The sequence below is a fragment of the Leptidea sinapis genome, chromosome 16, assembly GCF_905404315.1.
Source record: "Leptidea sinapis chromosome 16, ilLepSina1.1, whole genome shotgun sequence".
NCBI lineage: Eukaryota > Metazoa > Arthropoda > Insecta > Lepidoptera > Pieridae > Leptidea > Leptidea sinapis.
Window position 1 is genome coordinate 1678502 of NC_066280.1, and position 20607 is coordinate 1699108.

Consider the following 20607-nt stretch of genomic DNA (forward strand, 5'->3'; position numbering starts at 1 on the left):
TTCTTATTTCGTTTACTTCAATCAAACTCTTATACATACTTCACACTATTCATCATACACAACGCCCAGCTGCTTAAAATTCACGAGATCTCTTATATGACATCTAAACGAAATTATGAAGGCTTTGACTATTTGACATTTGAATATGTGTTCTTGCATCACTTTACATATTATATTGTAATTGACATTATTTATAAAGCGATGAAAATGTAAATCTAAAAAGAGTGGCAGTGAGTTTCTTGCTACTTCTTCTCATTAGCTTCTCTTTACGAAGTAGCGGTAGATTTAATAAGAAATATTTTTTTTGACATTCATAAGTGTCATTTCCATGAATAATGTGATTTTGATTTGATTTGAACACTCTGCCCTGTCTGACGTCACAGTTACGACAGCTCTCTGTCTTGCTTATCAAACGTTACAGACAGAATGTCGTCGTCGCGGAGCTTCGCCGCCGACACTCGCGGCTGCACTCAACGGGGCAACAGCAGCCATTGGTCATTCAGCTCAATTGAATTAGCCGGCAAATTGCATTTTATTAATATTTCGGCTCATTTGGCTATTTAAATGTTAAGCTTTTATAAGCAGTAGCTTGTTACATTATCATTATAAACATACAAGTTGTTATTGTTGATATGACGTTTAATCTATTACCATTTAAACTGGTGATTCGTCTTAAAGTAAATTTATATCACTACCTAAGAATTTATATTGATATCATTTTGCTTAGGAGAACTCTAAAAATATCTTGATTAGTAAGATGTAGAATAATACGCATTTTTTTTGTATTTAAGTGCATATTATACTGTTTTAGAATAGTTTTTAGATAGTTTGTTGTTTGTTTGTTAAAATTTTTTTAGTATCTGAATCTAAGTAAATAATATGTGTTATATATTAGAGTAAATCGGTTCATGATATACATGAAGAAAAGGAAGGAAAACAGATATTTATAGCATGTATTATCTTTTTGAAACAATAATAAATAATAATAATAAAAGACTTTATTTCAGAGAAATTTTTACAGTTTGAGTTAACAGTTTTATAAAAAAAAATATTTTCAAATATGCTGATACGTTTTTGTGACACATACCGTTATTTCATTTTCATACGTTTGGATTTCCATTTGAAATTGCATTTTAATATTCTCAAGTAACATTCTCATTTGATCAGCCGTTATTTTGGTAGTGTCTTATGCATGTACACGACAACACAGAAAAAAAAATGATATGAAAAGAATACTGGAAGTTGTTGATTATTAATGTTGAACGCACCTTATCCTTTGACAGGTGTTATCTATGGTATTCGTGATAAGTACTGCTGACTGTAATAATCTATCAACTGTCAGCTGATATTTACGTTTTAAATTATAAAGGTAACGGGGGCTTTTTTTGTAATTCTATTTAATTAATTTAAGTTTGAAAGTAAACAGTTGCTTGAAACGTAGTAGATTTCGGCTATCTCCGTTTTTTACAAAATTATAGCCGACACTTGTCAATCTATCATAAACTGCACGTTTCATAGAATCGAGTGAATCGCTTTTTTCTTAAAAAGTTTTGCTAACCTGTAAATAATAATAATTGATCCAATGATCAATTATTATTATTCATCAGAGCCCTGATGTTGATCATCTGAACTAATTGTTGCTTCCAGCCAGCCGCCAACAATCGCTCGCTCATCGACAGTTAATGAAGCCACAAACGCTTCCTCGTAGTTGGCACAATGGACTGTTCGGTGTTGAGTCAGCAATCAGTGTTGTAGTGACTGGCGACCGTATATTGTCGACACATTCAATAATATAATATACGTAAAATGCAATTTACCTAGAACTTTTATTTACCTAGTATGATTCACTTACGAAAACGACAAGCATAACCAATTATAATTATAATAATAAGTAAGATACAGAACGTAGCTACTTTGGGAACGGCAGAAATTACCGTCTAAGTATTCTTGAAGGACAGGGGCTAGCCATCATATTTCTGCATGAAGACTGAGACGACCATCCGCGAATCTACGCTTGTGTGTATAGGCTCCTTGAGCACATCCAAATAGCTGCAGTTTCCGTGTTGGAGCAGATCTTGTTTCTTAACGCCCACTACGCCGAATGGCTACGCTCACTTCGTACGACCACAACTGATTATAGCGCTAACGCGAATCCCAGACTTCACTGCTGGACCTTCTGTTGACCTCGACGCCTATCTAGTTTCCAATGACCCTCCCCTGGGGTCGACTTAAAAGCTATAAACGCTGCTGTCCCGCAAGGCTGCGTGCAATCCCCTACACTGTTTCTTCTGCATATCATTATACAAATCAGCGGTATGCATTGCTATGTAGACAACATTACAGTGTATGCTCCCTACACCGGCCGTGCCAAAATGTCCTGGGATAGGCTTTTGCTAAAGTATTTGAAGCCATATTTTACCTCGTTTTAATATATCATACAAAACATATCTTCATTACTCACACGGATTCAGTACATCTCTATCGACAAGTACTAATTTAGTCACATACCATGGTGAACTAGTCAACGCAGTTAATGCTGAACACCAAGTTGATGCTGTTTACATGGATTTCGCAAAAGCATTTGACAAAGTATGTCACACAGTTCTTCATAATAAATGAGCTCTTTATGGGATAAGTGGCTCTTTATGGGATAATTGGCTCCATTTTACACTGGTTTATTCCATTTTACATATTTATAAAATAGAACTCAATATGTAGTTGTAAAAGTTTAAAATTTAATTCTGATAGTTAACAGCATCTTCCGGAGTTCCTCAGGGTTCACATCTTTGACCCTGGTTGTTTAATTTTTTTATTAATGACATCGCAATTTGCATTAACTATAGTAGCGCCTATCTCTTAGCAGATGATATAAATTTAGCTAAAACTATGAGAAGCCTTACAGACATACAAGATGATTTTAATGCTGTTACAAATCGGTGTTATATTAATAACATGAGTTTAAATGCTAAAAAATGTTACTTTATAGTAATCATCCGTAACCGAAACATTATTCAATCTCATTATCAAATTACAGCTCTAAACGAATTATCTGAATTGAGAGATCGTGGCGTTATTTTTGACTGACCTTTTTCTTCTTTAGTTATAAATATTTTCCATGTTACATTCTGTATAACAGGTACGCACGGTATCTTATTTGACTCTTACTCTCACTCTATCAGTTTTGAATTTTGACAGATGACGAATTCTAGGTGAACTGCTTTGAAACAGAAGGAAAAGCGAATTGTAATCATTTGGTCTTTCCTCTTGATTATTTTTTGTTTTGATTCTCAACGTATAAAATTGATACCCAACAACTTTACTGCATTACTCCACCTCTTTATACGCTAATGTGTCAACGTGCTCGTAATGTTACAGTGTTGTCCTGCGGAGAGACGGGCGGCGCGGGGCCCGCGGGGGGCGGGACGCGGGGCCGCCGCTACGTGGGGCTCTACACCGGGCCCTACTTTGACCCCAGCGCACCCAACAACATCACCGCTCAGCTCGGGACCCACGCCTACCTGCCCTGCAAGGTGCGCCATATACTTGTGTCACTTATGCTTCACCTTACACATCTAGTATCCGACTACACGTTTAAAATAATCAACTGATTAGTAGTCATAATATGTACAATTGAAATCATCTAAGTAAAAAGTCAGTTGGTGCTGGGGCTGCTTCTTCCACTGCCGAGGACACCAAGTGTCGCAAATATGTCGCTCTCAGTGAATACATCTTAGTGCCGTTTGGTGTCGTAACATTTAGCCCGTAGGGCCCAAAATATATAAAGCTATACTAGCTTATATATACTAGCTTCGCGCCTCAATGAGGCTACTGAAAACCCAAGCGCTGGCAGCTATTTCGGTCAACGGATCAGCCTAGCTATCCAACGCGGAAATGCTGCCATTATTCTTGGTACACTTCCACGTAATGATAGTTTTAATTTTGTGTAATCATAGTATTTAGTTATAAGATTTATTTGAATAAATTATAGATATTAAAATTCAAATTTACTGTCATCCGCCAATTCATCGTGAAACTAACAATATGATAATCTTCGTAAAATGTTCGTTAAGTAATTTTCTTAATTCAATAAATAATTTATCTTAATATAGGTTCGACAGCTGAGCAACAAGTCAGTGTCGTGGATCCGGCGTCGCGACGCTCACATCCTGACCGTAGACCGCTTCACGTTCATCGCGGACGAGAGGTTCCAGGCCTTCCTGGTGGAAGCTACGGACACGTGGACGCTGCAGGTGCTCACAATCTCAATTACTAATCTTAAACATTTCCGTCGAGACAAATTGCTGAAATCATGAAAAATATTTTTCTTTATGAATGTGAAGAAGAATAATGGTAAAGTAATTTTCGAATTCCAGGTGAAATATGTCCAGGCGAGAGACGCCGGTGTCTACGAGTGCCAGGTCGGTACCGAGCCCAAGATGAGCCATTTCGTCCAACTGAATGTTGTTGGTGAGTTGAGATCATTATTTCTAGCCGTTGTGGTTCTGCAGCAGACGCGGGCTGCTTCCACATGAGGCTGGCAGCTGGCCGGTGGACTGATTACATAGAAGATATTGCAGGAAAAGACTGGATGCATAAAGGCAAAAATAGAATTCTATGGAAAAACTGGAGGAGTCCTTTACTCTAACGAGATCCATTAATCTCAGCTCATAGAAATAGAAGAATCACCTTTAAAGTTTTAAATTACTTACTAATACTAGTAATAATACGTTTTGTTTAAAAAGTTATAAATTAAATGAGACTTTATTATTATTATTATATGAATAAGAGAGATCATTAATATAAATAAGGAAAAGAGCGGGTCTCTCAATGGAAACCCCGACTTTAACGATTAATCCAAATAACAGTATTCCATTCACGTCCACCATTCGTAGTCTACAATATAAGTACGATATCGTTATGTCCTATGGTATATTTAAAAATGTATTTGTATAAATTATTTTGTTAAATATATAGAATTTTCATTCCCTTTGATACCTACACGAATTAATTACAATGGGAAGACTAAAGTAACTGTCTACTCCAAATGTCACGAGAGGCTGCTGAAAAGCAGTGTTGTGTTGGTGTCTTCTGAACTGACCAACAATATACTGAGTCAGCTCCTTTTAGCAGGTAATCACGAGCTCACAGTTATTTTTATTTATTTATTTTTCCTTTTTTTATTTAGAATAATATAATATCGAAAATTGTTATGTTCTTGTGTGTGTGCTTTTATATTGCTAACTAGCGGATCCGGCAAACGTTGTTTTGCCATAAAAATATTTTTAGAGTTAGACCGTTTCTTGGACATTGCAACATTACTTTACTTTTCTAAAATAAAAGATTTTTTCTAAAACATACGTAGCCTAAGTTATTCCTTACTACATCATCTACCTGCCAATAAAAGTCCCGTCAAAATCGGTACAGCCAGGTCAGAGATTAGCCGGAACAAACAGACAGACAGACATTGTAATAAAATGTTATTTTGGTGTATGTCTACCGTATACAGATTCATATAAATGTAGTAAAAAACGGTTATTTCAATAATACAAATAGACACTCTTTATTTATTATTTTATTTATATGTATACACAAAAAAATTTTAAAAACAAAATTTTATGAACAATGCGGTACTCGAACCCACGACCTCTGGCAGAGGTCTTGGTCTAGGAGATTTGTGTATTAATCCTAGTAGTAAGGGTTTTTATCACTTTAAAAACATAAAAAATCATATGTATATAGATCCCGTCGATCTACAACTACTACCTTACAAATAAAATTGGCATAAAGTTATAACTAAGCATAAACCAAGAATATGTAAAATGTTTACAAATAGACATTTTGCTTACGAATGGTTTGTTCGGACGTATAATTTTTTCCCGCGTTTATTTGCAACGCAGCTTGTCATTAGGAAAACTTCAGAATTCAACTATAATGTAAACATTTTGTATTTTGTTTGTTTATCATCAGTTATAACTTTATACTAAGTTTATTTGTAAGGCCGTAAGTGTTTTACTATTTGTATTCTATTCTATTTCAGTGCCAAAGATCGAGATCGCCGGCGAGAGCGAGTTGTACGTGAAGGCGGGCAGCACCGTGAGCCTGAAGTGCGTCATCACGCAGGCGCTAGAGGAGCCCGCCTACATCTTCTGGTACCACGGGGCGGAGCGCGTGCTCAACTACCGGCGCGGGTTGCGGGACATCCGTGTGGAGCGACTGGCACCCGACACCACGCTGTCGCACCTCGTGCTGCACAACCCCGTGCGGGAGGACTCCGGCAACTACTCTTGCGCGCCCTCGAACCTGGACTCCGCCTCCGTCATGCTGCACGTGCTCAGTGGTGAGTACCAGTCCTTTGCAAAAGAAGCCGGCTAGATTATGGTTACCACAACGGCGCCTATTTCTACCGTGAAGCAGTAATGTGTAAACATTACTGTGTTTCGGTCTAAATGACGCCGCAGCTAGTGAAATATGAGACTTAACACCTTGGTGACGAGCGCAAATTTTGAATTTTACAAGAATCCTGAGTGGCACTGCATTGTAATGGGTGGGGAGTATCAATTACCATCAGCTGAACGTCCTAATCGTCTCTTCACTTATTTTTATTTAAAAAAAACCAACCGCCCCTATTACCTATACTTTATTCACGTCTCACATGACGCTTTCACGACATTCACATTCATTTGACCTTTATTGCTACATATCTATACATCCGTACTAATATTATAAATGTGAATATATGTTTGTTTGTTACGCTTTTACGCTGGAGCTACTGAACTGATTTTGATGAAATTTGGTACAGCGATAGACTAGAGCTTGGAAGACGACATAGGCTACATTTTATCCCGGAATATTCCATGGTTCCCGCGGGATTCGTGAAAAATTGAAATTCACGTCGATGAGCTATACCTATACCAATGGTTTAGTTTGCCATAGCAATCTTTCTCAAAATAAGATTCATTGAATATGTCGGAAACGGGAGCGAAAACGGGAACTGGAACTGATATAGGACATGAGATCTTCAATTCTTAACTAGCTTATTATTTTTAAAAACCCTTTATGTACACAGACGAAGACGCGGGCATCAGCTTGTATTATAATAATAGCAAAATATTTTAACTCATTGTTTGTTGTTATTCTAGTATATTACGAGAGTGGCACATTATTTAAACTATAATGCGTAAATCCGGACTGGACCAAGGGAAAACCGTAGCCGTCTATTGGTGACCCAAACTCTATCTTTTGACACGGGAGTGGGTCAGGGATTGGAAATAATACTCCGCTTATAGAAACGAGTCTTTATTTGCGTTTACTTCTCTGAACGTGCACTTCGCCGGTCTGCCGCTGTCCGGCGATACCTTAAACGCGTCACACCGCACCGAACACTAAGTCTCTTCTATCTTCTTCCTCCTGGTACACTTCCACTTTTCACTACTTCTTCTTTTCTTCTTCTTCTTCCTTATACTTTTGAGTCAGAACTAGAACTGCCGTAGGCCACGCTTAGTACGGCTTATATACCCCCGGATCTGTTCTATTTTCAAAATGATTCTCCCATTCCATCTTTAAATTTAAATTGTACTAGAATTTTTTTTTAACTATTTTAATCCTGCTTACACATTTTCCATCCCTTTTTTCTGTTCGATTTGATCCTGAACTTACTAGAAATTTCCATTAACAAAACCCAAAAAATTCCGTACACTGGTAGCTGTATCGAACCCGGGTCAACAGCGTCTAAAGTAAACGCTTTTACGCTAAAGTTACGAGTATTGCTGACGGAGCTGTTGAAATTATCAATGTCTTGAAGTTTGACAACTCTCGTCATATACGTCGAAGCGTTGCTACGCGACACTATTATAACACAGATGTTATAAGAATCAATTTAAATTACAAACGGAACTACGAAACTATATAACGAAATATTAAAAGAGTTATTGCTCAGCACATATAGCTGAAGCAGCGTTGCATGCTTTTCGCCGATGACATCCTACAACATATTTATATAATATATCAAATAAGTATCGGCCGTTCCCAATATACTATCTACAGATAGAGATAAATTACTACCTTCTACTGTCAGTAATTAGCTGTCAATAATCTGAAGCTGTCCCAATGTACCCGATAAGACATTCTTATCGCGTCCAAGTACGCGTGAATTGCAATATCCATACAAACTTCTATCGCTGGTTATCTATACGTCTTCCCATTGACAGACAGCGTGTACGGACGGTGAGTTACCGTCGATAAGTTTATTGGGACAGAAAAGTCAACGTTATCTCATGCATGCCATAACCTGAGATAGACTGTTTTTTTTATGGAATAGGAGGACAAACGAGCGTACGGGTCACCTGGTGTTAAGTGATCACCGCCGCCCACATTCACTTGCAACACCAGAGGAATCACAAGAGCGTTGCCGGCCTTTAAGGAAGGTGTACGCGCTTCTTTTGAAGTTACCCTTGTCGTATCGTCCCGGAAACACCGCACAACTAAGCTCATTCCACAGCTTTGTAGTACGTGGAAGAAAGCTCCTTGAATATTGGGAAAGGCCGTATATCAACCTTCATTCCTGTCGGCAAACAATAATCGCTCAGTTGTGAACTTCTCACAGGCCATAGGTCCGCCTGTTGTGATCGTTCGTGTTGATGAAGCTGACTGATCATGATGTATGATGTCTCGTGTTTCAGGTGAGCAGCCCGCAGCCATGCAGCATGGCAACTCGGCGCTACGCTCGTCTCCGTCACTCGCGCTGGCCGCGTTGTCCTGGCTAGCGGCCGGTACCGCCGCACCCGTCGCGACAGCTTCGCTCATCTCGCGCGCCTTGCTCAGGCTGCTCGTTATTCTGTCGATGGCGCTAGTTCTGCCGTACGTATTAGTTTCACTAATTGAGTCTAAATGTTGAAATAATTTAAAAAACGACAATCCATATAGCCAAATAGTCAATGACCCTGACTACTAAGCTAGAGGTCCCGGGTTCGAATCCCGGTAGGTGCAATCATTTATATGATGAATATGGATGTTTGTGTCCGAGTCATGGATTTTTATATGTGTGTTTAAGTTAGTATACCATATTAAATATATGGTTGTCTTGTACCTATAATACAGGCTTTGCCTAGTTTCGGGCAAGATAATATGTGTAAAAATGTGACAATATTATTATTATTATTATTTATCAGTCACGTTGTAAATTAAATGAAAAACGAATGATAATATCCGTAACAATTTTTTTTGAAGTGAAACTTCTTTAGCTGTGTTGGGCCGTGTTCATGATTAAATAATAAAAATAAAATATTATTATACGGGGAGGTGACTATTAGAGATAATTTTAACCCACATTTGCTTTATGCAATAGTGAACCTCTTTTCTAGCTAAATAAAAAAAACATCTGAAAATCGATAATCGAATGTTGCACATTTTTTAAAAGAAGAACTACATAGATACCATGTGAAAAAAGTTTCACTCAAAAATCTCAAATCATGAACGTTCTATGTCAATTTGAAGTAGCTAAATCAAAAATAATAATAAAACCCGAATAAAACGGCAATTTCATACAAAGATTTTGTACAGTACAACAATATGTATGAATAATAAAAAACCGTATACATAGTTAAATTGTTGCTCGGTGTGGCAATGTATGTGAAAACCAAATTGATATTGATAATTTTACTTCAATCATTATGAAATTTCAAATTTTAATACTAAAATTCTAAGTTTTCACTTCTATCAGCAGTCTCAGTTACGAAATATGGTAAAGCATGTGTGTGTATGTGTTAGTGTTGTTATAGTTGTTACCAAAGAGTGTAATAACATATAGGGAAAAGAGAGCCCTCTCTACGCATTATGAGCTGTCTATTTGAAAACTAGCGCCATCTGGAGATTGGCCCCGATAGTATCTATATATAAGCTCCAAATTATAAAATTCATTTTTAATGTTGTGACGCAATTAAATAACTAACTCTACTTTTTAATGTAGGTATTGCAATTTTTTTCCATGTTGAAATTGCGCGTAGAGTTAGATATTTAATTTTCTCACAACATAGAACATAAAGGATAGATTTAGTAGTGCAAATATGCAAAATGGAACACGAGAGCTACATACATGCGCAAACGCTAGAATGACCAGTGGGCAGTGACACAATTAAAGAAAAGTTGAAAGGTTTCAAAGCGAGTGACAGCTGACAAAGCTTTCATTTTCGAGCTAACTAACAGATGGCACTACAGTCTTCTGAAAACGTCACTGTAGGGCGTCTGTCCCACCCCTGGTTGTTACACACAAACCGACCAATACGCAGTTTCTTGATTTGATGACCTAACGTGTATATTATTACACCTAAAGAATCTATGAACTATAAAATGAAGTATGATATTATATAATATCTCATAGTTCTTAAACTTTTTACTATATTATACAATAATATCTCATAGTTCTTAAACTTTTTTACTTTCATACTGTTAAAATAAGGATATTGAATTATTTCAGATTGCAATGTCACGACGAAGACGATCCTAAATAGCGGAAGGTCCAGTTGCAACTCACACACGCTCGAGGCGGGCCGCGTGTGCGTGTCAGTGTGTGTGCGTGTGTGTCTATACATATGTGTATAATATTGTGTGTATGCGTCTGTTCTCTTATTGTACTTCGAGATTGTATACCGGACGAATCCGGACTTAATTTTGTATTATAATAATAAGAAAATTTATTGAATAAGGCGTTACTTTGCGGAAATCCATAATTATACAAATTATTTAAGTTTTCTTTAGTGTTAATTCCGCCAATATTTGTCTCTAAAACAATTCGACACGTGTTTCGCCTCTACACGAGGCATCCTCAGGACGTGTTGTCTCGCCAAAATCTGGCACGAGACTATACTACTAGTCTCGTGCCAGAGTGCCAACACGTGTCGAATTGTTTTAGAGACAAATATTGGCGGAATTAACACTAAAGAAAACTTAAATAATTTGTATTATAATAATAATATTGTGATCATAATGATATATTAAATTATTTAAAACATACCACAACATATTCATAACGTTATAGAACTCGTTTAAGCCTACATGAAGATAGCCATAATTTCATTTAACCTTGTAAATAGTATTATTGCTGCTAGATATATATAAATGTTACAAGAATTGAGTGCGATCAATCTCCTAGTAAACTAAGAATTAATTTCGTCAATTAATATATCAACAAACAATTTTAATTATTCTGGTGATATTATTATAACGGTATTAAATATGTTTCGAAGTACAATGAGCACGTCACCGCAGAGGGACTCTTTCCCCATCCGCCGACCGCGACCTGTTTGCTATTGTTTAGTATAGTTACGTTGTCCAAGTGCGGGTGAATGTATAATTGTAAATAATATTATAGTTAATATTATATAGGCGACTTATTGAATATTATAGTATAACTAAGTATTATGCGTTAAAATATTATTGGAATTACTGCACATAATTCGTTACATTATGCAGAATGCGTCCATCGCCAAGACAATTGACTCCGAACACACTCGCAGACCACGCTTCCATACGAAATACCTACGTTCATTACGAACTACCTACGTTAATTACGAACTAACTACGTTCATTACGAACTAACTACGTTCGTTACGAACTAACTACGTTCGTTACGAACTAACTACGTTCATTCATCACGAACATATCATATCATTACGAACTGCCTACATTTATTATGAACTACCTTCGTTCATTTCATTTAAGAACATTATTTATTGTCTTAAATTGTATTACATATTATCGCAGGTAGGCAAATGAAATATAGTCCAAACTTATTTATGGTTAGGGGAACCAGTTGTACCTTGGCACTATGTGAACGATTTCGAAAATTCCCGCGATGTTAAATTCTATTTTCTAGTGTATTCTGTACGTCACTATTGACTATTCAATTTGAAAGTAGTCACTTACCGCCATTGAGCCGGTGTTTGGTGTTATCGACGTTAAAAATTTTTTTTGGGGGAAAAAAAGTAAGTATTTATAATAGCTTTGAAGTCTGATAGTTTTAAATGTTTTATAATAGTTACTGAACTTTTAACATTGGTTCTTTTTTTAACTAGTATTAAAACAATCATAAAGTTACGAGGTAAGTAACCCCAAATTATTTGAAATCCATGGAGTAGTGTTGTACCTCGGTCACTGTCAATCAATTGTACCTCAGTCAGTCGCCAAATTTTAACTTTGTTCAGTATTTATTACTTAGATATTTTATGTTAAATATGTTATTTAAACGAATAAAGCGGTTTTAGTTAAGATTACTTATATTTTACATAAATTACCCCCAATTCTTAGGTACACCATAGTACTGGCCTTTTTAAGTATTAAAACACTTGTAAGTACGAAATATACATTTTTGATATTTTGGTGGTGAATACTCAAATAATTGACCTTTCAAAATATGCAAACATCGTTTGAGTACAATTCTTCAAATAAAAATAAAAAATAGATATCTAAAATACTGTCCTAGGTCGAACAGGTTCCACTACAATATTATGTTTTAATTTCAAATTGAACATTCATCTAGAGCTGGGTCCTTGGGGTTCATCGGCACAGAGGTAACGTTGCCAGCTTCATGGGCACCTTACCTGCCGATAGCGATCTTAATGATATTTTCTATTTGTAATTAATAAATTTTGTTAGATTATTTAAGTTTTATTTTATTATTATTTATATAAATAGCGTTATTAATTATTAAGTCATATGTAAATAATTTATAAACAAACATTTCAAATTAATATCATTTACCATAGTAACAACGTATGAATCTGTACTTTATTCAGAGCATATATCTTATTATTTATATCACTCTTTGATCATAAGACTTACTATTCTGCTTTGATCAAATATTTCCTAGAGTATATACGAATTGGAGTGAGTGTGAACTTAATCAAATAACCTTAAGCTGTACGAGATTTGTCGTTCTGTTTCTGTCGATCTGTCGTTATTTCGTGAAATTAGTTTAAGTCAACCATATTGCTGTATGTTAAGGTTCAGTTTCAAATAGAGTGCATAATGAACACAGGATCTCTTGCTTTGCGATTCATACAGACTGGAGTCACTGACGTTGCCTATATGCGTATATATGTGGCGACTTTATTTGTTCTTAGAATATAAAGAAAGACATATTTTTATGGTTTATCAAATATTTTCTAATGCACATAGCAACATTTCTTTTGAAACCTTACGATGGTTATACTGACACTGCTTAAGATCATATATACGTCTATATAGACAATGACAGCTGTGTAAACGTCGAAAAATATAGACTTTAGACCTAACCTCCATTTTGAGCAATTCGCGCACACTAACACAAAGTGTCATAGAAATCTGGCCTGTTTTTATCGGTTGTCTATTTCTCTTACTAAGTCGCGAGTGTGTGTGTGAGCGTGTGTCATCATCACATCGAAATCATATTATATATTTAAAGGTTGGTCGATGAGTGCGTGTTTGTGTGTGTGTGTGATTGTGAACAAGTTCGCCAAGCGACAAGTTGCTTGTTTGTGTTGGAGTTGGGACGACAGACGCGGGGGTACCGCGAAGGGCGGGGAAGAAGGGGGGGGTGCTCCACGACCGCGTCCTCTCATATCATTAATTATCCTATTTATTCGGTGTGCATTATATTTATTGGGATTACATGCAGGTGATCAATCAATTGAATTATGAAACTTACTTGCAACAGCTATCATTCTTAAGGCTAATTAATCACTAAGTAATATCAATATATGACAATATTTAATTTTGATGTGTATAATAACGGTTTCATATTGATTTGAATGAAAATGTTGTAAGAAAGTGAGTTGTGGCAATACTAAAAAAAGGATTGATTTCAATCACAGGTTTTTCAGTGAATTCGCAACACATATTAAATTTATTATATGTTTTTTAGTTTTGCCATAATTATTTGTGTCATAAATATGATAAAACGTGTGTCAAAACATTTTTGTGAATTACAAGAAATATTGCAATGCAAAATACGAACAAACCAAACAATCGAGCGTATTTACTATTTAACACCCTAAGAATTAAGGCCGGAACGCATTACCGCAACGCTGCGCAGACCGGAACAGACAAGGCCGGAACGCAATATTATTTCAACCATTTTGTATGTAGCATGTCGCACCAGAGCTATGCTGCACTGCGCGTCGCGGCATAGTTGTCTCCGAGAGAATATTTTGCCGCGACGCGCAGTGTGACACAGCAAGCGGCGCGTCGCTTCAGTATGCATACAGTTAATAATTGTTAAGGTTATAGGCATTTTGTCTGCGACATTCTGAAATAAGTGTGAAATCGTGCTGAGTTTTTAAGGAGGCGAGGAATAAATTGCAATATTCGCCTTCTAGATAGCATGACCTTGGTATTCAGCAATCCATTTCTTTTTGTTTTTCTCTTCTCAAACTCTCTTCTGCACACACTAAAAAAATAATGACCAAATCCTCGTCACCATCGCTCATCTTGTAATGTTACTCGCACGCAAACTGGTATTGAAATGACGCGAGCTGCCGCTTACTGTAGTTGTAATGCGATATGTACCGTCTAGCAACGTAGTTCTTTACTCGCTCTAGTGCAGTCCGGCCCTTAAAGTTGACTTTGTAAAATAAAGTTTGACACTGCTGCAACGATATTATGTGCACAGAATACAGATATGGAGGTGTGAAGAGAGTGCAAGAATGAATCGTCCCTCTCTCGAGCAAGTATTGTTTCGTTGACACTGTTAATGCCTCACTTGTAAATATAATATTAATATAAGTTGTATTAAAAACATGACATCGTTAAAATTTACATGTGTTTTATTATTTCAATTCTCCTTGATTCTTATCTGATGACCTCAATAATCGATGGCAATGTGTTAAGAACAAATTAATTGGAGTGGGAGGCTCCTTTGCACAGAATACCGGCTGGATTATGGATACCACAACGGCGCCTATGTCTGCCGTGAAGCATTACTGTGTTTCGATCTGAAGGGCGCCGTCGCTAGTGAAATTACTGGGCAAATGAGACTTAACATCTTATGTCTCAAGGTGACGAGCGGAGTTGTAGTGCAGCTTAGAATTTTGGGGTTTTAAAAAATCCTGGGCGGCACTGCATTGTAAAGGGCAGGGTGTATCCATTACCATCAGCTGAACGTACTGCTCGTTTCGCCTTATATTCGTAGAATAAAAATTTATTAGTTAATGTTTCATTTTTTTTAAGCTAGACGCCTACTGAGGAAAAATGAGACTTAAAAATAACAAGTAATTAGTCCTATCCGGAAGCAAATTTATTTCTGACAAATGTATTCAATTTTATTTGAATCGACGTGTATTAAAAGATGACTCAGAACTCATAAACGACACCGTGGTCATTTGCATTACTACTAAAGTACTTATTGTGAATTGTAGAGAACATAAAAGGAAAAAAGGCAGACCACGTCTTACGGCCGTTCCCAATATACTATCTACAGACAGAGATAAATTACTACCTTCTACTGTCAGTAATTAGCTGCTGTCAATAATCTGAAGCTGTCCCAATATACGCGATAAGTCATTCTTATCGCCTTATGCGAGGCGAGTGAATTGCAATTTCCATACAAACTTCTATCACTGGTAAGCTATACGTCCCCCCATTGACAGACAGCGTGTACGGATTAGGTGAGTTACGGTCGATAAGTTAATCGTACGCGAGAGAGTCCTAGAAGGAATTTAAATATGTTTTGTTTCATTGGAACGAAGGGGTTCTTTAGACTAGCTTAAAGCGTTACATCATTCCAATGCCTAACCTCAGGTCTAATTACTTTTTCTATTTTCAAAATGAACCATATTTGAATGAAAAATATTTGTTGGTTATATAGCGGGTGCTGTGGCCACCTATACTATATTATAAATTCACCAATAGTTGTATGTGATCTTCATTAGTTCCACTTCTAATCTGTAGATTTGTGAATGCTAAAATAAATAACGCTATACTATCTACAGAAGGTTGCAAAATGGGTTAAATACATTGTAACGAATGTACAGTAATTTTTTTTCGAGAGGAGTAAAATACCTTTACGTATTGAAGACCCCGAAACGGGGCCCATATGTCGGGCTCGGGTGTAAACACCCCCTACCGACTAAAAACCTCCTCTGTGCTGATAGCCCTGAAGGCTTTTACAGCGAAGCCGGGCGGGGGCCTTGGAGGCCGAAAATATAGCTCACAGGCGCGGGGCGTCTCGGAAGGAGACTCGAACCTCGAACCGCCTGCTCACTACGCTGGATGAAGTGAAGATCACTAACGATCTAATATATCTGTTAGTCCAGTGAACTCTAGGTTTGACGAGACTTCGCACTCGCCGGCGAGTGCGGTGATGTATGTATGTAAGTATGTGTGAGTGTATATAAGTGTGTGACTATTTGTGTGTAGTGTTATTGTAGGTGTGTGATTTGTGATGTGAGTGTGAGTGGTGTTAAACGATTACAGGACGAGGACTATCTCGTCGGGCTTCTATCAAAGTGTGTGAATCGTATTAAATTAGGTTGTAGCCGCTCCAAATCGTCAAAGTGACGAGTGGCAGCGGTTTGATGTACACGGCTGCGCCTACGTCTTCGATGGCGGTGTGGTTGGTTTGGTGTCGGTGTTGGTAATGGTGCTGGTGTCGCGTTCGCGATCGTAATATAGTCGTCCGGGTCGACTAGTACGTGTCGAGGTGGCCTCTGTTTGTTCAGACTATGGTCTAGAGGAGAGTAAGCACATGCCTCCCTCACCAAGATATTAGGGTGCTCGGCCACCTTATCAGAGTAGCGTCGCGATATCTCCTTAAAATGTTGAGCGATGGTCGGCAGCTCAAGATCGCGATGGAAATCTACGTTACGAACGATCCACGGCGCTTCGGTGGCCGTGCGCGTGAATCTATTCTGAACCACTTGCAAACGCCGCAAGTGGCTCGGCGGCGCGTGGGCAAACACGATGCTTGCGTACGACATAATGGGACGTACGATGATCTTGTACAATGTCACCTTGTGTCTGAGCGGTAGTTTGCTTCGCTTGCACACAAGTGGATACAGGCGGCTAAGGACAAAGCGGGCTCTATTGCAAACCGTGCTGATATATTTTGCGAAGTTCATGTTACTGTTGAACGTAACACCAAAATTTTTATAATGTTGGGCCCACGGAATAGGGGTCCCATATTATTTAACAATAGGTATAGGGGCCAAAGATTTTATTTTATTAGTATTACCAAAGAGTACCGCTGCACTCTTTGAGGGCTTGACTTCAATCCGCAATTTTCTGAACCAGTCTCCTAGTTCATTAACGGCGGCCTGAAGCACTCTTATATGAGTCGCGAGGCGCCCCCGAGTCGCGCCATAATAAAGAGCCGTATCGTCCGCGTATTGTGCGATTTGCACTTTCTGAGGCTTCGGGAGGTCACTCGTGAAGAGTGAGAAGAGGGTCGGGGACAGAACTGAGCCCTGAGGCACTCCCGACCTGATGGGTCGGGGCGTGGATAACGTGCCTTCTACTCGATAGCGGAAGCTTCGATCAGTAAGGTAGGCTCGTATGATGCGCACGAGCCTATCTGGCATACCCAGTTCATACAGCTTAAAGATTAAGCCGTTATGCAATACCTTGTCGAAAGCTTTCGCGACATCGAGAAATACGGCCGCTGTAACTGTACGGTATTGGATTCGTTTGAGAATATACTCAGTGAGTCGGTGGGCTTGTTGAGGACACGAGTGAGCAGTCCTGAAACCAAACTGATGGTCGGGTATCATGTTCTGCTCCGCGATATAATATTTGAGGCACGCGAGAATCAGACGTTCGTATAGTTTACCTAAAGAGTTAATTAAACTAATGGGTCTATAACTACTGGGACAAGTTTTACGTTTACCAGGCTTGGGAATACCGATAACAATGGATTCCTTCCATTGTTCGGGGAACGCGCAATGTAATAGCAGTATATTAAAAACGGTTACTAATAAATTAATGAGTGTGGGAGGCAGGATTATAGGCAGGAGGCAGGAGATAGCACTCTGGGCTACGTCAACCGATGCAATGACGTCAGGTATTGAATCCAGGTGCTCGGACGTTGTGGTCTCGAGTTCCTTCTCCAACCGTTGCGAGTCGATCACTGTGTTAGTGGGTGGCTAGTAATTAACGGGCGGGCCTAGGTTTCGTACTTTTTGGTGTAGTTGTCTGCACACCAGGGGTGGGACAGACGCCTTAAAGTGACGTTTTCAGAAGACTGTAGTGCCATCTGTTAGTTGGCCCGAAAATGAAAGCTTTGTCAACTGTCGCTCTCTTTGAAACCTTTCAACCTTTCTTTAGTTGTCACTGCCTACTGTTCATAAAATGGCGGCTACTTCTAGCGCTTGCGCATGTATGTAGCTCTCGTGTTCCATTTTGCATATTTGCATTACTAAATCTATCCTTTATGTTCTATGTAGTGACAAAATTAAATATCTAACTCTACGCGCAATTTCTACATGGTAAAAAATTGCAATACCTACATTAAAAAGTAGAGTTAGTTATTTAATTGCGTCACAACATTAAAAATGAATTTTATAATTTCGAGCAATCTAGTTATTTTCGGGGCCAATCTCCAGATGGCGCTAGTTTTCAAATAGACAGCTCATAGAGGGCTCTCTTTTCCCTATATTATATTATACTCTTTGCTGCACACATTTGACATTAATCGAAGTACATACGGACATTTTCACAGTAGACTATGTGGTCACAATCATGTGTAGGATACACAATACTCCCTCAATTAAGCATTTTATTTGTACAAACTAAATCTAGAAGGAATCCTTAATGGGACCTAAAATGTACGTAATATGTTACGTAATTTTTATTGAAAAGAAATAGTTTTCAAAACCATCATTCCATACCAAAAACTTTTTAGGTTTTATTTTTGGAGAAGCGCGCTACAGCTGCCACTCTATACCTATTTTTTGAAGTGACACTTCTTTAAGCGCGTTATAAAAAGATGATAAGAGTGAAATTTTAAGATGCGCGCGCATCACTGCAACATAACAGTAACAAGTTGAAGTTAGTTCGTAAATCTGACGTTTGCGTCGTTCGCTACTTTTTTTTAGTTTCTTTGCCTGTCCTAATAATGGACGAAGAAAAAGTAATTAGAACTGAGGTTAGGCATTGGAATGATGTAACGCTTTAAGCAAGTCTTAAGAACCCCTTCGTTGCAATGAAAAAAAACATATTTAAATTCCTTCTAGGACTCTCGCGTACGATTTATAAAGATCTAATAATCGGGGAGACGTGGAGGATCGACCCTCACCGATCTGATAACAAGATGAAACGTATTTTTTATCAAATGTAATTTATAAACAAATGCACCGTTGCTAACTTGCCTATCAAAAAGTACTCACAGCTATTTTTAATTTAATTACTTTTAATCAATTTACTTTCATAACCTTCACTCTTTGGATAACCGATAAGACCTTTATCTCAACTGTATTATTTTCGAATAAAATTCGTCTCATCTAATTATCAGAACGGTGAAGGTCGATCTTCCATGTCTCCTCTACTATAAGGCTGGAATCAATAGAGCGAACTAAGAGTTTGCTCAGACTTTTCTGACTTCTACTGAGTGATATAAAACGCGACCTTGACATTTGCATTGGGCTGTCTCAGTTTAAGATTAGTATAATTTTAGCTGTGAAATGAATATAAAAACGAAATCAAGGATTATGCTAAGCTTACACTAAGTTAATTTTTACGTGAGTAAAGTCTAAGCAAAGTTTAAGGACGCTCTATTGATCTTCGCCTAAAACTCGATGCTTATCGTGGATTGGGAACAATCCCTACGTAAAAGTGTGGATCGATCAAAACGCTAGTTGTCCATAGACGAGGGTGAAAGGTTCAGAAATATCCTCTATATACTGCTGAAAACATTATCAACTTTGAAGAGATCCAAATCGCACAGTATATACTCATAGTTCTACACGATAATTGTAAGTGAATTGAATGAAGCAGTAAAGTTCAGACCCTAGTCACAAGACAATAAATTCAAATTCAAACAAATCTTTATTCACTGTAAACTTTTTACGTTATTTAGTGCAAGTCAGGATGAAATACAAAAGTTACAATAGCATTCAAATGAGTGTAACAATATTCATTAACAATAAATTTAGAAACATTAATCCCAACTATGTCACTCAAATAATCTTTCACATTACAATAAGCCTTAAAATATGTTAATTTAATTTCTATGATACATTTACATTTTTTAATTGGTAATATTTAAATATCATCACTTTTAAAGATTTTGCAATTTTATGGAGCCTAATACATAGATATGTTTTTTATATAAGAGTGGGCAAACAGGCAAGAGGATCACAGGATGGGGATAGGTGAGGCAACCGCCCATGGACCCGCCCAGAGGTGAGAACAGTACTCCATGTGAGGCTGAATTTGCGCCGTATAAAGTTGCAGGCGGTGGCTTTTAGTGAAGTACTGTCTTGCCTTACTGAGTACACCAAGCTTTTTAGAGGCCAGTTTGGTCTTCTCTTCCAAGTGACCACGGATCTGAACGTCGCTCGAAATAATCGACGCCAAGTATACCAATACAGGCTGGAGGGGATACGACAAAGGGAGACTTTTTTGTGGTGGACGCACAAATTTGTG

The 20607-nt window shown here is 37.7% G+C and overlaps 1 protein-coding gene across 2 annotated transcripts in view; it reads left to right on the forward strand.

Annotated features, from left to right (window-relative positions):
* LOC126968603 (protein sidekick-2-like) overlaps positions 1-10676 on the forward strand; it is a 98383-nt gene extending 87707 nt beyond the window's left edge. For both annotated transcript variants that reach the window (XM_050813631.1, XM_050813630.1), the window contains 6 exons: positions 3376-3530; positions 4110-4250; positions 4374-4467; positions 6038-6337; positions 8679-8856; positions 10472-10676. In XM_050813631.1, coding sequence (XP_050669588.1) covers positions 3376-3530; positions 4110-4250; positions 4374-4467; positions 6038-6337; positions 8679-8856; positions 10472-10505 — 902 coding nt within the window. In that variant the 3' untranslated portion in view covers positions 10506-10676. The remainder of the gene's footprint in view (positions 1-3375; positions 3531-4109; positions 4251-4373; positions 4468-6037; positions 6338-8678; positions 8857-10471) is intronic.
* The last annotated feature ends 9931 nt before the right edge of the window (positions 10677-20607 follow it).